This window comes from Xenopus laevis, chromosome 2L, assembly GCF_017654675.1.
Source record: "Xenopus laevis strain J_2021 chromosome 2L, Xenopus_laevis_v10.1, whole genome shotgun sequence".
Taxonomy (NCBI): domain Eukaryota; kingdom Metazoa; phylum Chordata; class Amphibia; order Anura; family Pipidae; genus Xenopus; species Xenopus laevis.
Genome location: NC_054373.1, coordinates 179,846,125 through 179,869,986, shown reverse-complemented (window position 1 = coordinate 179,869,986; position 23,862 = coordinate 179,846,125). Strand labels below are relative to the sequence as shown.

Genomic DNA, 23,862 nt, shown 5'->3' with positions numbered 1-23,862 from the left:
TGGGAGAAAGAGCCCAGGGTGCTGGACTGGGGGAAAGAGCCCAGGGTGCTGGACTGGGGGAAAGAGCCCAGGGTGCTGGACTGGGGGAAAGAGCCCAGGGTGCTGGACTGGGGGAAAGAGCCCAGGGTGCTGGACTGGGGGAAAGAGCCCAGGGTGCTGGACTGGGGGAAAGAGCCCAGGGTGCTGGACTGGGGGAAAGAGCCCAGGGTGCTGGACTGGGGAAAGAGCCCAGGGTGCTGGACTGGGGGAAAGAGCCCAGGGTGCTGGACTGGGGGAAAGAGCCCAGGGTGCTGGACTGGGGGAAAGAGCCCAGGGTGCTGGACTGGGGGAAAGAGCCCAGGGTATATAAGCAGAACCATTGTGTACAGGACATTCTGAATTGACAAAGCCAGTCTGATGACTAGTGAAACGCCTTTAAAGGAGATGGAAAGCTACGGAGGCATTTTATTGCCAATAGATTAGCTGCAATAGTGCAAGCTAGAATGCTATATTTATTCTGTAGAATGTTTTACCATACCTGAGTAAAAAGCTCTAGAAACTCTCTGTTTGTTTAGGATAGTAGCTGCAGTATTAATGTGGTGTGACATCACTTCCTGCCTGAGTCTCTCCCTGCTCTGGGCTCAGATTACAGTAGAGAAGGGAGGGAGGGGGAAGAGGAGCAAACTGAGCATGCTCTTGCCCAGGGCAATGAGGTTTAAGCTGAAGGCAGGAAGTCTGATACAGAAGCCCATGAGTACACAATAGAAGGAAAGAAATGCAGTGTTTCTTTTGACAGGGGACTCAGAGCAGCATTACATTGGGGGTTTACTGGTATATTTAGATGGACCTTTCTGATAAGGCTTACTTAGTTTTAACCTTTCCTTCTCCTTTAAAGAAAAAGTCCAGTTGATTTGACTCATTACTATAGACACATCTATTGCTTTGTTCATGAAAACCAGTAAAGGCAGACCCCACTGGGCAGTCATGATGTGTAAAGGACATTGAATGGTGACAAATCAACTAAACCCATGAGTGACCGCGGGGCACTTTTATTTGCTCCATAATAAACACCAGGGCAGACCAACAGGTATATTCAGGTGAATGTATGTTAAACAGCCCCCCCCCCAAGTGATATAAATTGTTCTCTGTACCTGCCCATGGATAGTGCTGTGCTGGCATACACCTTATATTGGGCATGTGCCGTGCAGTAAAACTTCACATCTTTATGTTTGAATGTAAAACTGCACTAGGGGCACCAGGCAAAGGGTAAGTTAAAGCTGACCGCGCTTTTCCATAGGCTGATCTTTCAGAAGGGCGGCACTAGCACAAAAGAAACCTCACCAGTTTATTTCACTGGGGGGACTCAGACTTTATAGAATATGCAAATGAGGATATGTTATTTCTTTGTTTATAGCAATTCTGTCCCATCTGTCCTTTGTGATTATCTCCATGTTTCTTACTTACAGGGGTGTTGAAAGATATACAATAGCTCCCAAAAATCCTTGCAAAATTTAGCTGGGCCCTTGGCCTCTGGTTGTGGGGTATGACCCATAACCTAGGGCTCTTACACACGGCCGTTCCGACCTGCGCTCCCCTGCGTTCCGTTTTTTGGCGTTCAGCCGCAGGGGAGCGCAGGAATAGACGCAAGTCATTATTTGAAATGGGGCTGTACTCACTCAGGCGCGTGTAGGCGCCGAACGCAGGTTCAGATGCAACATGCTGCATTTTTCCTGCGTTCGGCGCCTACACGCGCCTGAGTGAGTACAGCCCCATTTCAAATAATGACTTGCGTCTATTCCTGCGCTCCCCTGCGGCTGAACGCCAAAAAACGGAACGCAGGGGAGCGCAGGTCGGAACGGCCGTGTGTAAGAGCTCTTACTGTGTCTGTGCAGAGTTACTGCTCCTGGGCCTTGAGTAACTAACCCACCCCCGGGATTTTGGGGAGAAGACCCATTTGCTTTGGCTGATGCTCTAAGAAACTCCTATTGATTTTGCTGAAACATTGTTTCCTCTCTTAGTTTTGTGTCGGCGCCTGAAGGGATGATAAATCTGTTGGTTTTTATATTTCTGTAACTTTTGTAGGGTGTAACGTGGGGGTATAAAGGGGATGTTCATCTTTTAAGCACTTTACACCATTTTTTCTGGTCCCCTGAAAAACATTAAGTGGGATTTTACAGTGTGGTTGACCTTTAAGTAAAAATTTAGTATGTTATAGAATGACCAAATCTAAGCAACTTTTTAATTGGTCTGTATTCTATTTTTTTTTTTTTTTATGTTTTACACAGTACTGTGTATATAGGGGTAGGATGTAAATGTATATGTGACTTTGACAAAGGCTGTGATACAGCCGAAACGTTAGTTTTTTCTTTAATAAAGTACTTATATATTCATATGTCCTGAGGGTGCGGTTTCTACTTTGGAGGATTATATATATGTATATATATATGTGTATGTATATGTGTATGTGTGTATATATATATATATATATATATATATATATATATATATATATATATATATATATATATATATATATATATATATGTATGTATGTGTATATATATATATATATATATATATATATATATGTATATATATATGTATATATATATATATATATATGTATGTATATATATATGTATGTATATATATATATATGTATGTATATATATATATATATATATATATATATATATATATATATATATATATATATATATATATATATATATATAATCTTTACATTTCTGAAAACAAAACAATATCTGGACTTGTTTATTTTAGGGGCTGCACTGTGTCCTGCTCTTCTGATTGCTTGGAAGGGGAGACTGTTGTTTTTATGCTGGAGAGGATGATATGGGGATAATTGAAACTTATAGGCTGCTGCCGTTATGTATTGTGAGTTGCCCATGCAGGTGCCCCAGTCAGATAGGGCAGCAATGAATGAGATGTACTGGCACCTGCTGCTTAGTACATAACGCTCTCAACAGCATTGTTAGCCTCCTCCCTGTGCTGCTGTGCCGGGGTAGCTGCACCCATGGGAAATATTAGGGTTTTTTGGGCGTGTGCCACCCTGGAAATTGCCCCAGTGTAGAAGGAACGTGTATGAGATGCAGAACAGCTTGTCTGTATAAAGGATCCTCCTGTTCAGCTGTATGGCAACCCTCGGGTTCAATGTGGAGCATGTGTTATAGAAGAAGCAAAGGCTACAGAGTGAGAGGTGCAGTGGAAGTCTCATTCATTTGTGTTTAATTTGCATTCCTGTTGCATCAGCTGTGCTCAGTAGCCTTGTACCCCCGAGGGATTGTTTGTGGCAACAAATGACCTGACTAGCCACTGGCATCAGCATGTTTGTTGTGGTTGTCCCGTATCATGTCTCTCCTTGTCTTTGTGACTGTATTGGGATATTATTTATAGACAGTCGCAGTCCATGGGGAGAGAACCTCGGGCACATGAAGTGCAGTAAGAGCTGTGACTATTTAGTAATTGTGTAGGGGAGGGTGCAGGTGCTTCTCAGCTGATATAAACTGCATTACAATATATTGTCTTCGTCCTTTGGGCATTCAACTGAATGGTGTTTTGTGGGCAGGGGACGTAACCCTACAATTGCCACCCTATAATTTGAATTGAAGTGCTGGTGCAGTCTCGTGCAGGAGAGTTTCGGTGATCATTGCTGTATCACAAATCACAAAATTGTCTCTAAAATCCTAATGTCTCAATTGTACCCTAAACTTTAGTTAGTAAACTCTAATTTGTAGTGCCCTCTAATCCTACTGTACTCTGTAACCCTTGTCTGTTATCCTCCATTTATTCCTTGTTTGTTATAACGAAGGTAAAGCACTGGGTATCTTGTCGGCGCTATATAAATAAATGATAACTGCCTGCACAATCCTTTATTCAAAGTGACTGGGGGGTAGTTTGGGTGTCCTGCCCCCAGCCTGAGGACCTATTAAGTCACCCCCCCCCCCTCATATCCATGCTTAGGATCTATGTGAATACTTGATGCCCTCATATCAAGCTGCATTGGTCCTGTTGTAGTGTTGTTGGCTGAGGTCCCCATTCTACTTACAACCCCCCCCCCCCAGACTCCAGCTTTGAGATCAGCCCTACAGAGCAAGCACAGTATAGGGTCAAACACTAGGATAGTAAATCCTGATGCCGTCCCTTTAATTAACTTCCTCCCCAGCCCCTATTGATTTCTCCACAGATGATTGTTAGCGGTGCAATAGTGCTCCATGCCGTGCTCTATGGGTGTGAATACATCACATATTTGTTATTTCTGCCTGACTGAGTAACAATGCTGAGCATGTCCCTCTCCCTGGGCAATAAATAACTGTGTTTTTATGTGACACCTGCTCTCTGCTCCAGGGACCCCCAGTGAGTGTGTCACATGTCACGAGACCCCCAGTGTTGGGTGGGAGTCGTGAGTGAGAACCGTGGGTGGGAGCTGTGGGGGTACGGCTGCTGTTGGCCGGATGAGCTGCACATTGAGCCCCAGGCACAGAGAAGCAGATTAATGATTTATCAGCCGCTCTCTACTCCCTGTACTACTCCCTGTGACTCCCTGCACTACTCCCTGTGACTCCAATGCAACCAAACTCCTCGTCTCCCTGGGCCTTCCCAGCCACATGACAGCGTGTCACTGCCCCAGAGCATGCTGGGAGTTGGCATGTAAATACAAGCTGAGCTGCCATGGAGCCTTCCCTGGGACTTGGGGAGACACTCGGCCACTTCACTGGCTGCGCTTAGGGCCACACTGTCAGCTCCTCTCCCGGGTGACTCTGATACCAGTGCCCCCCCCCCAGCACATGATACAGTTCAGCCCAAGTGATTCATGTGAGTTAAACTCTTCTATTATTGGATATTTGAGTTCCAGGCTGAGGAATGTTGTACAGAGGCGCTTGCTCCGGTGCTTAATGTGGGGCCTGGGGGGAGGAGCCGCGGCTAGTTAAAGCTTCTGGGCACGGTGCCATGTAAAGTTGGCTACGGTTCTGTGTCTCTTCTCTGCCACTTTGTGACTGGGTGTTGCAGGGGTTAATGTTTATCTGGTTAATGTTCATCTGAGGAGCAGACATCTAATTGGTGGGAGTTGTTGGATGAGGATGTTGGGAATTGGAGTAACAACTGAAGTGCTGTGAGTTTTGCTTCCCTGAGTATATCGGTCTGTCTGTACTATGAGTAACCGTTTGTATTGTGTAATAGGAGGATTGTGTGTGTAACCCCTTGTGCGCCAGTGCTGCCGTATCTTTCCCTCCATGAGAGTTTAGTGCTGCCAGTGGATGGGCCAGTGGATGGGCCAGTGGATGGGCCAGTGGATGGGCCAGTGGATTGGGCCAGTGGATGGGCCAGTGGATGGGCCAGTGGATGGGCCAGTGGATGGGTCAGTGGATGGGTCAGTGGATGGGCCAGTGTGTGAGCAGTGTATGGGCCAGTGTGTGAGCAGTGTATGGGCCCGGCCCAGGGATGAATGTCAATCTACAGTCACAGGTGCAATGCTGAAGCCCCTCCTCTCTATCAGGTGGGGGAGGAGCTTGAGTTCCACTAGAGGGGCTCTCTATCAGCTGTGATCTGAATTTATTTGGCCATTTGGTTGAGAGGTTTCATTTCCACTATGTTCACAATGTTCTGGGGATAATAATGATAATATGTATTTATACAGCACCATCCTATCCCACAGCACTAGCAATATATGTATTAATCACACAGGTGATCCATATAAATACCCCGAGTGCAGCTGCAGTGACCTCCCTTATCTGCCGCTGATATGTGACTGGGAGTTGATCTGTGTAACTTGCCCTTTGTTACAGAGTCGCTGGGAGATTAGCAAGTGATGCCACAATGTATCCCTGGGGCAATAACCTTCTGCACACAGGCATGATCGTAATCCTGTACTACTCACTCCAGCAGCCCAATGAGGAATGCTGGGAAATGTAGTTAAAGGGTTGTTCACCTTCCAAACACTTTTTTTTTCCATTTATTTTCATATTGTTCATTATAAACAATGTCTTTTTTTACTTTCCATCTCTTAATTTTTATTGTTTTCCCACAATTGAAGTTTAACATTTAATGTTCGTGTCTCTGGCGTTTGTCTGGCAGCTCAGTGATCCAGGTGCAGACTCTGAACTGTTACAATTTGCTACAATTATTGATACATTTAGTTTATACATTGAGTTGATACATTTCTCAGCAGCAGCTCTGGAATATTAGCAAATATTGTATCAATTCTAACAGCTGCCTGTAATGAAACTCAGGGATTCTGCTCAGCAGGGACAAAGATAAGAAATGGATCAACTAAATGTATCAATTTAGAACAGTTTACAGGGTCGGCGACCTCTCTCCCTGAGTTGCTTTAGAAGGTGAAAAATGACACTTTACAATTCAATGTAAGCAAAATGGTCACAAATAGAAAAAAGAAAGTCATTGGAAAAAGTATTTTTCTAGTGAACCAACTGAACTGAAAAAAGTGTTTGAAGGTGAACATCCCCTTAAGGGTATGGCCACACGAGCAGATTCGGGGACATTAGTCGCCCCCCAGCGACAAGTCTCTTCTTTGGGGTGACAATCGCCACAAACTGCCTTCCCCCTGCCCTCCGCCGGCTAAAATGAAAATTGCCTGGGGGAAGGCACATGCGGCGCTTTGTTTAATGAAGTTTCCTCGTGAGGCAACTTCGGAAAACGTGCCTTCCCGCCAGCGATTTACATTTTAGCCAGAGGGAAGGCAGTTCAGGGAGATTAGTCAACCCGAAGAAGAGCAGATTTGTCGCCGGGCAACTAATCTCTCCGAATCCGCCTGTTTATCCTGACCCTAAAGGAGGGCATTGGGGACTGATTAAAAGCCTGGGAATATGCAGTGTGTCCTCTCCTTATTGGAGTCATTAGGATTGTGTCTGCCAATCACTCACCATTGCCTCTCTGTGGCACTTCAACTTCAGGAATGTCAGTAGGTTTAACCCTTTACTAGCAGCACAGTGGGGGTAACCAGTATCTTTCTGTGGATAAAGCTACAGTGCCCGAGTAACATGACGTGTGCCCTGCTTCTTAAACCTGCTGCCCCATGTTAGGATGAAGCAACTGAAGGAAAAATCATTCCTCTCCCCTTGTATAAAGTTCCTGCCACTGACTGGCACAGATGCACCTAAGCAGCCTACACCCATGGGTGCCACATACTGGACACATGTTCTTTCACATACTGTCAAGTGTCATTATAATAAATACAGAGTACACTTATAATAAAGATTTTGAAACAGTCTGTTATAGGAGGATATAAATACTGCAGGTTACAGTGAGGGATAATTGCAGAGTTTTGTGTCACCGGTTATGGGAGCTGGCAGTGTGCTCTTATACACAGGCCATTCCTCACTCACAGGTACCACAGTCTGACCCAAATCTCACTGGGTCCCAGTGCTGGTGCAGTTGGTGCCCTCTGTGTTTCTTCTTACTGTAGAGTGTATAGGGCCTGCACCCCGTTTTATGTAATTCACGTGCCTCTATGTTATGCCCTAGGAGCTTACAATTAGTCTGAAACTGGGGGAAAAGTAGTGAAACAAAATGGCGTTACACAGTGGCAAGATGGAAGCGTTAATCTGCTGGGTGAGTATTAAAGGGAAACATAATCATGTAAATGTTGTTGTCCCTTTAAATGTTTAGGATACATTAGGCATCATTTTCTGCAGTGTGCCAACTGTGCCCCTAGATACAAGAAATAGAAAGATGGAGAATACTTGATTCCTGGCATGCAACAGTCTGGTACAGAAGTAACCTATAGGCCCATTTGTATGTGACCCCATCCCCAATTGACCAATGCCACACATTGGTAAACACTTTCTGTTATCCAGAAAGCTCCACATTACGGGACAGCCATCTCCCATAGGCTCCATTTTAAACAATTGTAATAATTGTTCCCGTTTATAATAATAAAACTGTAACTTGTACTTGATCCCAACTAAGATATAATTAATCCTTATTGGAAGCAAAACCAGCCTATTGGCTTTATTTCATGTTTATATGATTTTCTAGTAGACGTAAGGTAAGAAGATCCAATTTATAGAAAGATCCCTTATCTAGAAAACACCAGGTCCCAAGTTTTTTGGATAATGGGTCTCATACCTGTATATAGCTGTGTACAAATTGCATTAGGTAGCCTGTAAACTGCGTTGTAGGAACATGGGGACATATACTAATCCAGCTCATCCCTATGAATAAAGTCTCATTTGCCCGTGTCTAAGCCCACTGCCACCATAGGAAACAGCTTGGAATTCGCGCTTATCAGTGAGCAGTCTCTTATCTTTATTCTTCTTAGCCCCACCCAATAAGGTGGGTGGAGCCTACTTCACCTTTAAAGTAGCCCTTAGTATACTGCTTGGTGTAATCACAGTGACTGATTTAATTGCAGTTTGCCTGTCCCCCTCCCCCTGTTCATTTGTTTTCTAGTATTCAAGGGCCTGGTTGCTAGGGGAAGCGAGGCTGGTAACTATATACCCTGCAAATAGACCATTGATAGATTGTTTTAAAGCAACAGAGCCTACATCACACTACAGTGACATGATATGCCAATTAGGTGTGCCAGCCTCTTGTCTCAGTATCAATGCTCTGTTACCCTCACCCCCTCTTGTCTCTGCAGGTGAACAGTCTGAAGGTGGATGAACCAGTCGAGAGATTCTCACAGCTGCAGGATCTGAACATTTTGCTGAAAGTTGTCGGCGTATTGTGAGTACTACAGACTAGTCAGTATGTTAAAGTGGTACTAAAATAATGAACCGTGTAGGAAAGTGTCATTTCCTTTACATTAATTCTTCGGAGTGATTAAGCCACATTGTGGGTTGCCCCCAACCTTGCCCTGATCAGCCAGAAACTTCAACCACTAATAGGAAACCCCTGTCCTACAATATTGGGGGGCTAGATACAGCTCACTGACTCTATATGATGTGCTCTTTCTGTCTTATCAGATCTGGGAACTTGGAGGAAACGACTTCAGTCCTACAGCAGAATCCGGAGCAGCGGCTCAACTTCCTGGGATCCTTTTTACAAAGTAAGATCAGATGGGGGGGCATGAAGGGTTAGGGACTTTTGTGTTCTGTTCACAGGTGAGGGTGTTTGGGGGGGAGGGGTCACACCTGGAGAGAGTTACACACCCTCCACCAAGTACCAATCTCTGTAATGTCGGCCCCTTTCTCTTCCTGATATTCTTCATTATTTTATTTTTTTATAGCTTTTGTATTATCTGCTTTCCTCTTTTCTCCAGTTTTCAAATGGGGGTCATTGACCCCTGGCAGCCAAAAAAAACTTGGCTCTGTAATCTTACAATTTTATTATCTTTGTGACTTTTCATTCCTCATCTCTGTGTTCAGGCCCCTCCTATTCATTCAAATCACTGCCTGGATGCTAGAGTAATTTGGTCCCTGGCAACCAGAAAGCTGCTGAAATTCCAAACTGGAGGGCTATTGAATAAAAAGCAAAATTACCGTAAAACCACAAAAAATTTTTTAAATTAACACCATTTGTAATTTGTCTCAGATTATCATTGTCCATGTCATACTAAAAGTTAATTTTAATGGTGAACAACCCCTTTAATGCTGCACTTGGCTGGATAGGTTGTAATGTACCAATCACTTGCCCCTTTCCCTTAGCAAATCGGAATAATTGCTCATATGTATCACATGCCCTTCAGTCTTGCTGATACTGGCACTGATACCCATGGCAGTTCGGGTTGTTTTATACCCCAAGTTATTAGTTGCCAATTGAATGGGCATTGCTCTTAAAGGGGATGTAAAGGCAAAAAAAAATCACATTTTTACTTTCTTTAATGAAAAGAAACCTATCGCCAATATACTTTAATTAAAAAATGTCTACCATTTTTATAAGAAACCTGACTGTATGCAGTGAAATTCCTCCTTCGTTTTACTTGCTCTGACTGCTGTGGATAGGAAACTTCAGACAGTCCCTAACTGCTCTGCATACAGCATTATTCTTTTTTAGACTTTAGTTTCCCTTTAAGGGCATTTTTCTGAGCTTCTCCAGCCTATTGTATCCTGAGTAAATGTCACTTATTCTCTCCTGTAGAGTATTGCCGGCCTGGCTCCTCAGCTGAAAACTTGGTACAATGGCAGAAGATTCTGCAGGGGGAAAACCTGGAATTGGAATTCTCAAAGGTATTTACTGGCTGCTCTCAATGTCCTTTAGGACCCGTTCTCTTTCTCATCCATCCCATGGCTCTCCATCTAAAGGATTGCTGACCTTAGGCTAAAATGTAGTTCAGAAGCTGCTAGTAGGTGCCTTTCCCTGTCCATAAGATCTACATCATTGCTCTGGCATCAAAGGACTGTAAGTGGCTAATCTTTGAACTGCCCACAGGGCAACTTTGGTTCTTCTGCTATTTTCTCCCAGCATGCCACATTCACATATTCAATGTTCCATATACTATTTCCATTGGCTGGAGTCTCTTGTTGGGCAAAAGGATCTGCATCTATTGGTTGCTTTAGTTTGATATGTCCCAGATATTGTGTATAACATCTAATATGTATTTCAGCAGCAGAGAAAATAAAATACTGCAGTAAACTAATAGGCAAGTAGTGACCTTTAATGGACACACTAACATGTATTATGAGGACATTGGTCTAATTTGAGTTGTGCTATAGAGTTTGGGTGTCTTTAGTTCAGCAATTCTAACTGCACTCCTTTATATCTCACAGGTTATCGTCCTTCTCTTCTATTACTCAACCATGAGTTCCAAAAACCCAAAGAAATCTGAGGATTTTGATCATAAAACTCAGGTGAGGATCCTGCCATTGTGCTGGTACAATCCTAACATCACGGGAGCAGTGGCTGCTTCGCTTGTGGCTCGGCTCTTTCCTGAATTGAATTTGCATTCTCTGATTCGCTTATTTAGATCTGAAAAGATCAACTCTCATCCTGAATTTCTGCATTTCCAAATGTTGTGCCTCCAACATTTACACTGTGTTCCCTTGCAGACAGAGCTGGCCTCCATCTTGCGCTTTGTACTGGATAATGAAGAGTCTCTCTGTCTAGATGACAAACTTATAAACTTCTTGCAGCGCAAAGGTGAGTCCGCATGTGTAATGGGAAGCTGTTTGCTCATGTTCAATAACTATGTTGTGGGCATGCAAGCTGCATGTTCAGCTGTTCTTTATTTTTGCACTTGGGACTGATGTCTCAATAATTAAAGGGGTGATTCACCTTTAAGTTAACTTTTTGTATCTTACAGAATGACTAATTTTTATATTTTTTTGAATTATTTATCTTCTTACTCTTTTCAGCTTTCAATTGGTGGTCATAGACCCTATCTAAAAATCAAATGCTTTGAAAGGCTACACATTTGTTGTTGCTACTTTTTATTCCTCATCTTTCTATTCAGGCCTCTCCTATTCATATTCCAGTCTCTTATTCAAATTAGTGCATAGTTGCTAGGGTAATTTGGACCCTAGAAACCACATTGCTTAAATTGCAAACTGGAGAGCAGCTGAATAATTTAAAAAACCACAAATATTAAAAAATGAAAACCAATTGCAAATTGCCTCACTCTCTACATCATACTAAAAGTAAACTCCAAGGTGAACAACCCCTTTAATACATTTCCTGCATTGTCACTTACTCTTGCTAATGAGCCGCCTTGTCCTGCAGCACGTTTTCCATCTTCAGGCGACGATGCGTCCGGTTCCTCCGATGCCATGTCTCCTTATATGTCCCACAGGCGGAAAACTGAAGTGCGCTTTCTGGAGCTGCATCGCGTGGCTTCCTCCTCTACTATAAAAAGGTAAATATCCTGCTCCTTCTCATAAATAGGAAGGTCTTGGCCTGACTTACATTTTTTTATTTCTGGTGTTTCCACACTTCCTTTGATTATTTTTCTCTGAAATATAATCATTCCCACTGCTGGAAAGTTCATGTAGGAGACTCGTGTCATTGAGTAAATAGATCCCAATAGAAACATGTGACTCTATAATAATCCGTCATTCCCACTTCTGGAAAGTTTATTTAGGAGAGACTCCTATCATTCATGCTCCTGCACTTGGACTTGCAAGGGCCTTACTCCTGTACATTTGGGTAGTGCTCAGCTCTAGCAGACAGGTAAAACTGTGTTCAGTGTGTCAGATCTCGGCACTGCCTGCATGCAGCAAACGTGTAAGTGCTTTGCAACAAGGTTTTTTTATCTTTTTGCTACAAAACTGAGGCTTTATCCTGACTCTGCTGTTCCACAGTTTACCAGCAGACGCCCCATCTTCCCCAATGATTGAAGTACTGCACACCCCTCAGTTCCAGATGAGGCGCCTGAAGAAGCAGTTGAGTGAAGTGCGGGAATGCAGAGATGAACTAGAGGTAGAGCTGGCACAGAACCACAAACACCTGGCAGAGAAAGGTCAGTGGATTTACCCCTCTAAAAGCTCTATATAAATAAATTCCTCATCTGTAAGCCAGAGACACAAGCACAGCACATTCCTCCTATGTTTATTTATATATGCATATGGAGCTGCTGTATGTTTTTCATTTTAATTACTACAGGACTAATTGTGTGCAAAGCCCTAATGGTAACCAAATGTCACATGATCTCTATTTACACTTGTGCTAGCTTTTTAGTAGAATAACATGATGTGACCCCCCCTCTCTCATTTCCTTACAGAGGCTCAGATTTCCCTCCTACAGCAGCAGATTGAACACCTTCGTATCTTAAGGGAGAACCAGGCTGAGCTGCAGGAACCCAAAGAGCTGGAGGAACTTCGGGAGAAGAACGAGAGGTGAGTAACTAGAGGCACCACCTGTTCTTTCTACAAATGACCTGTTAAATGGATGTACTCCAGCACTTGGATAGATTGCTTTTATTTGTATTCTGAGTACACCTGTGCACCTTTATGTACACTATAGGTCTGCTCCCTTGTTCCAAAAACACTCAGGCACCCTGCAAGTGCAGCACTATATAAATAAAGCATTATATCAATAGAAACTCCTTGGGATTTACCCCCTATCCTACACCATGTGTAACCATTTTTATACAACCAGAAAAATTAACATGCACTCCTGGAGACAGCGATGAGGCCTTTCGTATTCAACGATACATAATCATTGTTACCTATGATTACGTATTGATGGATACGAAACGCGCTAGGACATGTAGCTTTTAGCAATATGGAATAAACTTAGTTTTTACCTCATCGGCTGGCTCCAGGAGTGCGTGTTCATTTTTCTGGTTGTGAATTCACCTCAAACTATGGGTTCGAGGCACGGCACCCGAGCCAAATCAAATTTGGTGAGTGCGAGTTTTATTTGCGTTGTAAATTTTCCATGGATTGTGTCCGAAGGTCTCTACACCTAGGTCCCTACCCCCATCAGGTGAGCTGCAGTTCTACTTCATTTAGCAGCTTAAATTGCAATGCTCGGGGATTTATGGTTCCGGGCTAATATTTATTTGAGTTTTACGTAGTTCAGATATTCGAGCCGGCTATACATATTTGTCATTTTTATACAAGCCATATTATATTTGCCCACGGTCACAGTTACTGCAATCTTCATTTATTCTAATCCCACTGTCCCATACACAATGGTTGACCCGTGGCCTTCTTCCCTATAGCCTGATGATGAGACTCCGGGACACACTTAAGCAGTGTCAGGATATGAAGACTGACAAGAAACAACTGGAACGCAAGAATGATCAGTGGGCCGAAGAAAATGGCGAGCTCACTTACAAGGTTTTGTAATCTTTGTCACATGCAGTGTTCCATGTCTCAAAAGATATATGCAAATATATATAATTATCCATTCATTTCATTGTGCAGGTGCGTGACCTGTCTAACCGCTTGGCACAACTGCAGGAGGCTCTCTATGAAACCACTGAGGAGCATGAGCGTTCTCTGAGCAACTGGCAGCAGAAACAGAACCAGTTAGAAAGTGAGCTGAGTGGTGCTGTTGGTGAAAAGGTAAATCATTAATCGGATCATAAATCAATTGTGTTGGGCGGCTTTCTTTAGGCTGGGTTTTGCTTGGGGTCCTCTAATGATGCCAACAACCTATGATAACAGGGTGGACAAGCTCTGTGTGATGTGCTCCAGCAAATGGGCAAGGGGGGTATTGTGACAGGCAGCTTTTGATAATAGGCAATCTGTTACTCTTCTTCAAATGAAACTATCCCTTTTAGGTTTAGCATTTATGAATACGCCAGCCTAGTATCCCTCTGTTCATATTTAACCAGATGACATAGGAACCATTGGGATCTGGCTTCCACCATCTGGATGAAAAAAACTAAAATTAAAAGAATTCAAGCTGAAATTGACCCGTCCCACACAGGCTATACTTCTACCTCTTCTTGTGTTATCGTTAATGGAGTCAGGGAAAATACAAACTGCCTGTATGCTCCGTGGCTTGTAGTGACAGCCAGGGGACTTATGGGTCCTTGCTGGTTAGACGAGACATCCATGTGTTGTGTATTCTCGGGGTAGTGGATTTCCACTGGGTGTCAGTGCTGCATTTAACAAGCAGAGGCCACACTAACTTCTTTAAAGGAGAAGGAAAGCTACGGAGGCATTTTATTGCCAATAGATTAGCTGCACTAGTGCAAGCTAGAATGCTATATTTATTCTGTAGAATGTTTTACCATACCTGAGTAAAAAGCTCTAGAAACTCTCTGTTTGTTTAGAATAGGAGCTGCAGTATTAATGTGGTGTGACATCACTTCCTGCCTGAGTCTCTCCCTGCTCTGGGCTCAGATTACAGTAGAGAAGGGAGGGGGGGGGAGAGGAGCAAACTGAGCATGCTCTTGCCCAGGGCAATGAGGTTTAAGCTGAAGGCAGGAAGTCTGATACAGAAGCCCATGAGTACACAATAGAAGGAAAGAAATGCTGTGTTTCTTTTGACAGGGGACTCAGAGCGACATTACTTTGGTGTTTTACTGGTATATTTAGATGGACCTTTCTGATAAGGCTTACTTACTTTTAACCTTTCCTTCTCCTTTAAGGTAATCTAATGCTAGCCCCCAAATTGGAGAGCAGACATACCATGGCTCTGTCTGCCTTAAAATGGAGTTAATCACTCCATCCCATTTCCCACTATGTCTCCCTGGGATGCTGACCACAGGTCTTTTGACTGGCACTGACTGTTGTTCATGCTGCCATCTCCAGTTTTTACCAAAAGTGTTTCCAGGCTCCAACCTCCTTTTTTCTTCTCCTTCACCTAGAGATTTAACCGTATTTGTAACTGATGTTATGTGTATTCAAAATGGATTTTGCTTTTAACATGTTTGGTTTTCTACAGAAATATTTGGAGGAGCATGATTTAATACTGCAGGGAAAAATCTCAATGCTTGAGGATCAGCTAAAGAAGATGGGAGAGAGAGAGGTGCAAGAGACAGGGGACTGTATGGGTGACATTCTCAAGGTATGGATGGATGCGATAGAGACGGTAAAGACTGCATTAGTACCATACATTAGCTAAGGTGTGTTTTTTTTTTGTTTTTCTTTAGCTGGACGACTTGAAACAAGAGGTAGCTGTGCACAGCACACAATGTCTCAGTCTAAAGGAACAGATCCGTCAACTGGAAGAGGAAAAGAGCATTGCAGAAGTTGAAATGGAGGCACAGAGGTCCAGATTTGAATCTGAGAAAGCTCAGCTACAGGAGATAGTCACTAACCTGCAGACCTCATTGTCAGAAATCACATTTCAGAAGGAGAGGCTAGATAATGAGGCCAGAGCACAGCAGGAACATCTGATGTGTCAGATGACAACTTTAAAACTGGAGATATCCAAGATAAAGTCTTCCCTGATGCATAAGGATAAAGAGCTGAAGGACATTCACCATAAAGTGGAAGAAGAGAGAAGTGAAAAAAATCAGCTCTTGGAAAACCTCAAAATGCTTGAAGAATCTTCAAAGAAGGACAGGCAGGAGCTTATTCACCAAGTGGAGCATCTTGATAGCTCTTTGAAGGTTTCTGAGGGCAATCTGGTTGGAATTACACAACAGCTAGAGAGCAAGACTAAAGAAGCTGACTATTTAAGAGAAGAACAGCAAAAAATAATTTGTGAAAGAGATTCCTCTCTGTCAACACTCAATGAGTACAAGTGCAAAAAAGATGAAGAGTTCATTGCCTTAAATGGGACCTTGAGAACAATGGAACAAGATCACCAAACTAGCCTTTCTGTTATAGAAGAGCTGAAAAGGGAAAAGGCAGAGTTGGCATCCAAGGTACAGGAACTGGATGCAACCATTCTAGATCTTATTGCTAAATGCCAGAATTTGGATAGTGAGAATGATTCACAGAGCAAATCCCATGCAATCACTGTAGAGTCTCTAAAGGCACAGCTTTCAGAGCAGGAGAGTCAAGTAAAAATATATCAGAAGAAGTTGTCTTCCAATGAGTTGGTATCTAAAGAAAATTCACAGCTTAAAGAACAGCTCCTTTCTATGGAAGAAAGTGTGAGGAATCTTTCGGAACATCTGGACAAAGAGAAAATGAAGTTTGCTGCCTCTCTTGATGGTGACAGTAAAAGAATTTCCCACCTTGAGGAGGAAATGAAGAAGTTGACTGAAAGCCGAGATGCAGCACTGCGTAACCTTGATGAAGAAAGGACCGCTGGAAAGAAAATTGAATCTCAGCTCAAGAACTTAGAGGAGGAGTACCACAGATCAAATGAAAGCCAACATGCACAACTGGCAGAATCTTGTGCTGCTATTAAACAGCGGGAAGAAGAGCGTGATGAGTTGTCCAAAGTAGTTGATATCTGGAAGGCCAAATATGGAGAGTCTCAGCAGAAGATCGCCCAGAATTCCTGCCACATGCAGGAACAAATTGAAGAGCTGAAAAAGACTCATTCTGATGTTTATCAGCAACTGGAGGGAGAGAGGAGCAAAGTCTTGATGATAGAAGCCAAGGCAAGTGAAACCAAGTCTTCTCAACTGGAGAAGATAAATCAGTTAGAGGGTGAACTGTCTGCAGCCAACGCCTGTATCAAAGAGAGAGAAGCTGAAGAAAAGAAGCTTGTGTCTGCTCTCCACTCTGCAGAAGAAAAACTCAAGATTGCTTATCAAGGGGAAAGTGAGCGTCTTTCCCACCTCGAAACAGCCTTAAGCAATGCAAAGCAAGACCTGGATTGTCTAGCCAAAGAACTGTCTGATGAGAAGTATAAGAAAGCAGAATTTGAAGCCATGGTAAAAGTGTTAAAAGAGCAAAATTCTGAAAGAATAGCATCCCTCGAATCTGAATTGAAAAACAGTTTAGCTGTGGTCAAAGAGCGAAAATGTGAATCTGAAAAGCTTTCTGGAGAGGTGGAGCATCTGAAAAGGCAACTAGATGATTCCAGTCAGAAGCATAAGGAAGCACTAGCTCAGAAAAATATTGAAATCAAACAGCTGATTGATGCAAAAGAAAAAGCCACATCGGACTTGGCTATTAAATCTGAGATGGGCGCTCAGCTACAGAAAGCAGTGGATACACACAAAAGCGAATTCAGTGCCTTGCAAAATGAGCTGTCTCGTTCTCTTGATTTCATTGCTCTAAAGGAAGGGGAAGTAGAAAGACTTAATAAAGAGGCTGCCCTAAGACAAGAGGAAATACAGCAGCAGCAACAAACCATGACTAAGCTCACTGAAGAGCTAACGGCATTGGCTGCACTTAAAGAGAAGGTCGCCCTGCAGGAAAAGGAGATCAAGCAACAAGTCCAGGCCACTAAAGGTGCTGAAGAAGAGATGGCTAACCTGAAATCTATCATTTCTGAAAAATCTAAAAGGATTGAATGTTTGGAACAAGACATTAAGAACCAGAAGACAGACCTTTCTAGCATTCAAGAACAGTATCAAAGCAAACTTAGTGAGGCCCAAGGGCATCAAGCTTTAATTGCAGATCTGGAAAAGAAGTGCAAAGAGCAGAAGGAACTGATCTGTGAAGCCCAAAATAAGGCTGCTGAGGCAAAAACCCTGGCCTCCGAAAAGGCTTCAATGTCTGAGAAACAGTTAAAAGGAATCCAAACTCTGGAAAATGAGATCCAAAAAGAGAGACAAAAGACGTGCGACCTTCAGAAGCAGCTGGAGGTTTCTCAGGCACTGCAAGCAGAAAAGGAAACTGAGCTTGAAGCGCTGAAGAAAGAGTTGTTTCATAAAGTTCAAGAACTGGAACAGAGTCAGAAATCTTTTACTGACTCAAATCGAGAGCTTTCCTCTATGCTTTCTGAGGTTCAGGAGAGGCAGCAAGCCTTAACAGAGGCTAAGGAACAAGCAGAACAGTACCAGAAGGTGATTGACATGAAGAATAAAGAGGTAAACAGCCTGCAAGCAGAAATAAATATCTTGAGTTCTAAAGTGACTTCCAAAGAAGAAGTGTCTGCAGACTTTGAACAACGGCTATTGCAGGAAACCAGTAAAAGTGCAAAGCTAGAAGAGAAGCTGAAAAAACTCCACACAGAAGTAGAGGTATCTTCTAAAGAACTGGTTGAAAAGAATTGTGCGGTGGATATTTTAAGGACGGAAGCCCAAACCTTCAAAGGAGAAGCAGACGAGCAACGAATGGCAGTTGACTGCCTTCAGCAGAAGCTCTCCTCCCAGGCAGAAACAAACAATAATTTGCAACAGGAAATTCAGTCCTGGCAGAAGAACTGTGCTGAGAAGGAGCAGAAAATCTGTTCTCTCCAACAAAATCTCAACAGCAATCAAAGTCTGTTGGAGGAATTTGCATCCCTAAAACGCAGTTACCAGGAAATCCTTGCAGAACGGGGTTTGATGCAACAAAAGCACCAGGAGGAACTTCTGAGCCATAAAAATCTAACTGAGAGGTTTCAGGCTGAACTGGAAAAGACCAAGGAGGACATGGCAGAAATTGTTTTACTTAAGGAGAAACTTAACAACCAAGAGCTTCAGTTGCATAAATTGCAATCGGAGAACAGCGATCAGTCATCCCAAATATCCAATCTTCAGCAGGTTAACAGTCGGCTTCTTGGTGAGAACCAGAGTTTGTCTCAAATTTCTGATCAGGATGCAAAGAAACTGTCAATTGAGATGTCCACCCTCAAGGAGCAGCATGAGGAGGAGATGAAGACTCTCCGGCTGCAGTACGAGAAGACTCAAAGAGAAGGTAACGAGCAAGTACAAGATCTCAGCCTTAGACTGGAAACTGCTACCAGCAAATATGACCACGTGAAGAGCAAGGTTTTGAAGGATCAGAAAACATTCCAGGAAGAAAAGCAGATGCTCCTTCTTCGGGTATGATGTTTTCTAGTATTGCCTAAAGTATACACACATTCTCTTCCCACAGCCAGAAGGATTAATAAGATTATATTCAGGAGCAGTTACCCATATCAAACAATCAGCAGGTGCTTAAATGCCAACATCTTATTCATTCCAATGGGTTACTGCTACAGAGCAAACTTGGTGCCCTTTATTACAAATGGCGGTTAGTGTTTTTTAGGTCAAAACGTGCCAATTATGCCCCCAGTCATAAATTAATTTTTCAGATTATTATTTTTAGGATCCATTTGGTGTAGGTATATACATAAGGGAGGTGGATACATTTAAAAACTGACAGCTAGGATTTGGGGTCCTGGTAACACTTCAATAACTCTTGGGTATCTTGCAAGACTGACAAGGCATTGTGTGTGTGTTGTACTGACTGTCAGCTCTTCTGTCCAGTAAAAAATCATTATGTATTCTATAAGCACTGAGAGAGGGTTGTATGAAATGTTTAGCCTAGCCAATAGCTCACCTACTGTTACTCACTGTGCTGATATGTATGGAGAAGGCAGCCATATACAGTAAATGTCTTTGGTTAATGCAATCGCAGGTGGAAGAGCTGGCGGCAGCAAAGAAAGAACAAAGTGAGCAGGTAACGCACGTAAGCAACCCTCGCCTCCAGCTACTCAAACGGTGATGGTGCATGCCGCTAACTCGCCCCTATATACACCACCAGCTCTGGCCTCTTACACCGCATTTGTTTTCCTTGTGAACTGTTTGCCAAAGGGATGCGGGATCTGGTACAAGCATGGAACGGATGCGCCTTTCCCTTTGTGCTTTTGCTATCGGAGAGCAGAGACTTCGCTCAGTTTTAGGGTAATGGATTTTCCCGGGGACTGAGTTCCCATTTATAGATTTCTCTGTTCTGCCGTGCAGGTTAAACCTTCCCTTTCTGTGGCATCTTCTGCTTCCAAACAACCAGAAATTGTGCTGCTCTCCTTTAATTCCTCCGCATTTCCTCTTATATTTAGTCTTACTCCTGGCACTTAACTTCAACCCCAAATCATTCTTATTCAATGAACTGTGCCCGAGTGCCCTGTCTGCCCCAGTGCCTTCCCCCATCTCTTTTTCAGAGTCACAAAATGCTTTGTGTTGCCTTTCCGTATGTGCCGGAGGCATGGAGCAATGTTAGCAAACGTTCAACACACAAACCCACTGTTTTATTTAATTTCTAAAATGATTTACATGACCTTTCTAGTCAGGAAATCTACAACTGGGTCTTCATTTTAACATTTGTTTGTGTCTAGTCTTATTCTTCTCCTCACCACAGCTTGGTTGCTATGTTTCTGATCCTAGCAACCACTGGAAGATAAGAGAAGTAATAAAGTGTAAAACTCCATATTATTCTAGGGCAAGACATTCTAGCTGTCGGGTAGGAAAGCAGCTAATGGTGGGAAGATGATACAATAACACACAGACCCAACACAACTTGCCTGGGTCATGTCCGTTTATTCCATAGTGATTTCAGGTTGCACTTCCCCTTGGAAAATTCTACTTTTGCTTTGATTTGTGATCAGATATGCCATATCCACATTCTGACTCACTACATGGTGTTTAGTAAAGTCACCAACCAACTACAATTTTTATGAGGCAAACAGTTTGCAATGAAAGCTGCCATATAGCTTGTTGTCTCTATTCTAATACGTTGCTGCTTCACGGCCCTGCTAATCATGTTCTGCTTCTCCCACTGCATCTTCTGTGTCCGACCCACTGTATATAGGTGTTCTCCTGCCACTTGCTTAGAGCCTTTCCCCAGCCTGGGGAAGCTATTGCCAATAATAGCCAAAAAATATTTCTGGGACTATTGATAAAATATACATAAAATACATGACTGGCCCAGGCAAGACTGACCTTTTATATGTAGTATGTACAGAGACCTAAGTGTCAGTTGTTTCTCTGTAGGTGCAGGAGCTGAACAAGCAACTGAGGCAGCAGGAGAAGACCTTACAGAGCCAGCAGCAGAAGCTGAAGGTAAGGGCTACTCGTATTGGCTTTTGTTCTGAACTTGGATCAGTTGGGAACCATGCACTCACTCACTTTTTCCTTGTGCCTTGATAAAGCAGCGGGAAGGTGAGACTCATGAAGAGGCTGAGAAGACCCATAAGAGAGTGATTGAGTTAGAGTCCCAGCTGGAGCAGCAGACTCAGGCTGTGGAACATTACAAAGCTCAGGTATGTGTCCCTGCACCCCATTCTGCCCCAGAGCAGTTGTATGCCGTGTCCCTACTGAGCTCTCTGTATGTGTGTTTGGTGCCATCAGATGGAGAAAGCTAAGGTGCATTATGATGCCAAGAAGAAGCAGAACCAGGAGCTGAGCGATGAGCTGCAGAGCCACATTAGAGAGCAGGAACATCTACGCAAGGAGAATGCAGATCTCAAGGCAGAGTCTGAGCAACTCAGTAAGGAGCTACAGCATTCGCTGCTCCAGAGCAAAGAGGCGGAGCAAAACTGCAAGAACCTGTCTAATCGAGTCAGGAGTTTGGAGGCCCAGGTATGAACTGAGCAATAAAAGTAAGACCAGAGTAGTGGATGGCTCGGTATATACAGAGCAATGTGCAGTGTGCCAGCAGACTCAAGAAAACTGCTACATTTCCCTTGTATTGTCCTGCATTGCCACAAGCACACAATGGTATCTCCTGCCTTCCACATAAAGGTGCCCAATTATAATTCTCAGGTGGAGTATTCCGACCGGCAGCTGCAAGACCTTGGGAAGTTCCAGTTGGCCACAGATTCCACGAAGCGTCGGGACACTTTCTGTGTCCCACGTGAGACAAGGAGCCATGCAGATGTCAGTATAGACAGCCTGGACTTGAGCTTCGAGGAGGACCAGCTTCTGAACTCAACAAGGTGAGAGGTTGTTATTCTTTTTAACAGGTACCTTGGTTTTACTTCCCTGAGCTCTCCATTCTCTGCTGTGCGTAACCAGAAGGTGCCAGCCGAGCTGTTCTGCTCAGGACATTACTTTGGCCACATACTACTAAATACCCACACATATTCATGTGGCACCAAAGAAAAAGCAACCTCCTACAGGGTGCCATGCTTCATAGAAATGAGCCCCATCTAGTGGTTAGAAATCACCATTGATGCATTTATATATATATTTATTAGTGTGTGTGTGTGTGTGTGTGTGTGTGTGTGTGTGTGTGTTGCAGTCTGGCAATACTGAAGCCTTAACAAATTAGAACACCAAGGGAACCCTAGCCTAAACTGTGACAGTTGTACAGACGGAGAAGCATTCTCACTACTTAAATGGTGAGAATGTCACAGATAGCCCCTCTAGCTTTAAGTAATTATTACTCCACAACTGCAGAAATGATACTAATGTGATAAAGGCACTTAAATTGAAAGCTTCAGGGGGCAGAACCCTGCAGGTCCTGACTGCAATTCAAAATAGGCATTTCAAGTACCCAGAGGCCCAAGCAACCCAAGAATAAGATTATGGGATGTTCTAGCAGCACCTCTAGCATTCTCCAGAAAATACAGATTGTGAGACTGGCCTGCCTGTAGCATAATGTGTCTCTTAGAATGTGCCATTTATTCATTGTGACTTTATTTATTGCAATGTTTGTTTCTCCTGTACTATGGTATATGCAGTAAATGATATCAAGTAGGGCTAAATAAATACAAGACATTTGGTGGGCTCCATCTTGCCCCTAGAGGGCAGCATAGCATGGTTACATTAGCTCCTTCTCTGTTTTGCACACCCAAATCTGCCATACAAGCAAGAATAAAGCCAGGAGACTATTAAGTACGTTTGAGTAACTGCAGGGATGCATATTTTGCATAAGAACTGCTCACATAGCGTTCACCAGTGGAAACTCACCCCCATTCCTTCCTTCCTTCAAATGAATATAGCGTTCATGTCCCTGACCCAGCATGAATATACACTCATATGCATTTTATTTATCACAGTAAAAATGGCCGCTGCAACCAGGAACCTGCCACATCATCAGTCCATGCCAGCAGTCTGGACTCCCCTGCCTCAAGCCAACTCCCCAAAAAGGTTGAGTCTCTGGAAAGCCTCTACTTCACACCCATCCCCACCCGGGCACAGTCCAAACTGGAGAGTAGCATTGGTTCCATTGGGGATCTGTCCTTAGACTCCAGCAAAAAGACACGGTCTGCAAGGAGACGGACCACCCAGATCATCAACATCACAATGACCAAGGTAAGAAGAAATCGTTAATGTGGGGCAAGTGAGGGCTTTGAGGCAGGAACAGAACAGTTTCTAATATGTCTTGGATTCAAGTAGGGTGTCCATTAAATTTGCATTATGTTCTCATTTCAGAAAACAAAGGAGGAACGAGAACCAGAGAGTGCCAACACATCATTCTACAGCCTGCGCTCTGCTCCGTCCTATCAGAATCTACACCAGCAGAACCCCAGGAAAGCTGCGCGTCCCCAGGCAGCTATTTCTACCCCAGCACTGGCCAGTCTCCCATCCCAGGAGTCCCTGGCTAAGACAGAACACTTCTCCTCTGATGACAGCTTGAATAACTCTGTTTTAATGAACTTGCCTGGTTACCGGGCCCCTGCACGTCGATCTTCGAGGCTTTCACAGACTGGAGGTAGTAGCCTGTTCCATTTTGTGTTTGCTGTGTAGGCCCCTTCTATAGCACTTAGTCTGTGCTCCATACTCTTCTTACATTACTCCTACCAACAGCTTTG

At 43.5% G+C, this 23,862-nt stretch overlaps 1 protein-coding gene across 7 annotated transcripts in view; it reads left to right on the top strand.

The window, feature by feature from the left end:
• The window catches only part of numa1.L (nuclear mitotic apparatus protein 1 L homeolog), a 30,840-nt gene that overhangs the window by 1,589 nt on the left and 5,389 nt on the right, over positions 1-23,862 (top strand). For 3 of the 7 annotated variants that reach the window (XM_018247804.2, XM_018247807.2, XM_018247803.2), the window contains exons 2-21: positions 7,483-7,569; positions 8,600-8,685; positions 8,925-9,007; positions 10,039-10,127; positions 10,668-10,748; positions 10,947-11,037; positions 11,617-11,749; positions 12,195-12,352; positions 12,614-12,728; positions 13,559-13,676; positions 13,764-13,904; positions 15,235-15,357; positions 15,443-19,168; positions 19,746-19,796; positions 21,098-21,166; positions 21,256-21,366; positions 21,455-21,685; positions 21,869-22,041; positions 23,107-23,362; positions 23,483-23,762. In XM_018247804.2, the coding sequence (XP_018103293.2) occupies positions 7,528-7,569; positions 8,600-8,685; positions 8,925-9,007; positions 10,039-10,127; positions 10,668-10,748; positions 10,947-11,037; positions 11,617-11,749; positions 12,195-12,352; positions 12,614-12,728; positions 13,559-13,676; positions 13,764-13,904; positions 15,235-15,357; positions 15,443-19,168; positions 19,746-19,796; positions 21,098-21,166; positions 21,256-21,366; positions 21,455-21,685; positions 21,869-22,041; positions 23,107-23,362; positions 23,483-23,762 (6,157 nt within the window). In that variant the 5' untranslated portion in view covers positions 7,483-7,527. Of the gene's footprint in view, positions 1-4,450; positions 4,816-7,482; positions 7,570-8,599; positions 8,686-8,924; positions 9,008-10,038; positions 10,128-10,667; positions 10,749-10,946; positions 11,038-11,616; positions 11,750-12,194; positions 12,353-12,613; positions 12,729-13,558; positions 13,677-13,763; positions 13,905-15,234; positions 15,358-15,442; positions 19,169-19,745; positions 19,797-21,097; positions 21,167-21,255; positions 21,367-21,454; positions 21,686-21,868; positions 22,042-23,106; positions 23,363-23,482; positions 23,763-23,862 lie in introns of those variants that run through there. The other 4 variants (XM_018247809.2, XM_018247808.2, XM_041582743.1 and 1 more) reach the window with 3 other exon arrangements.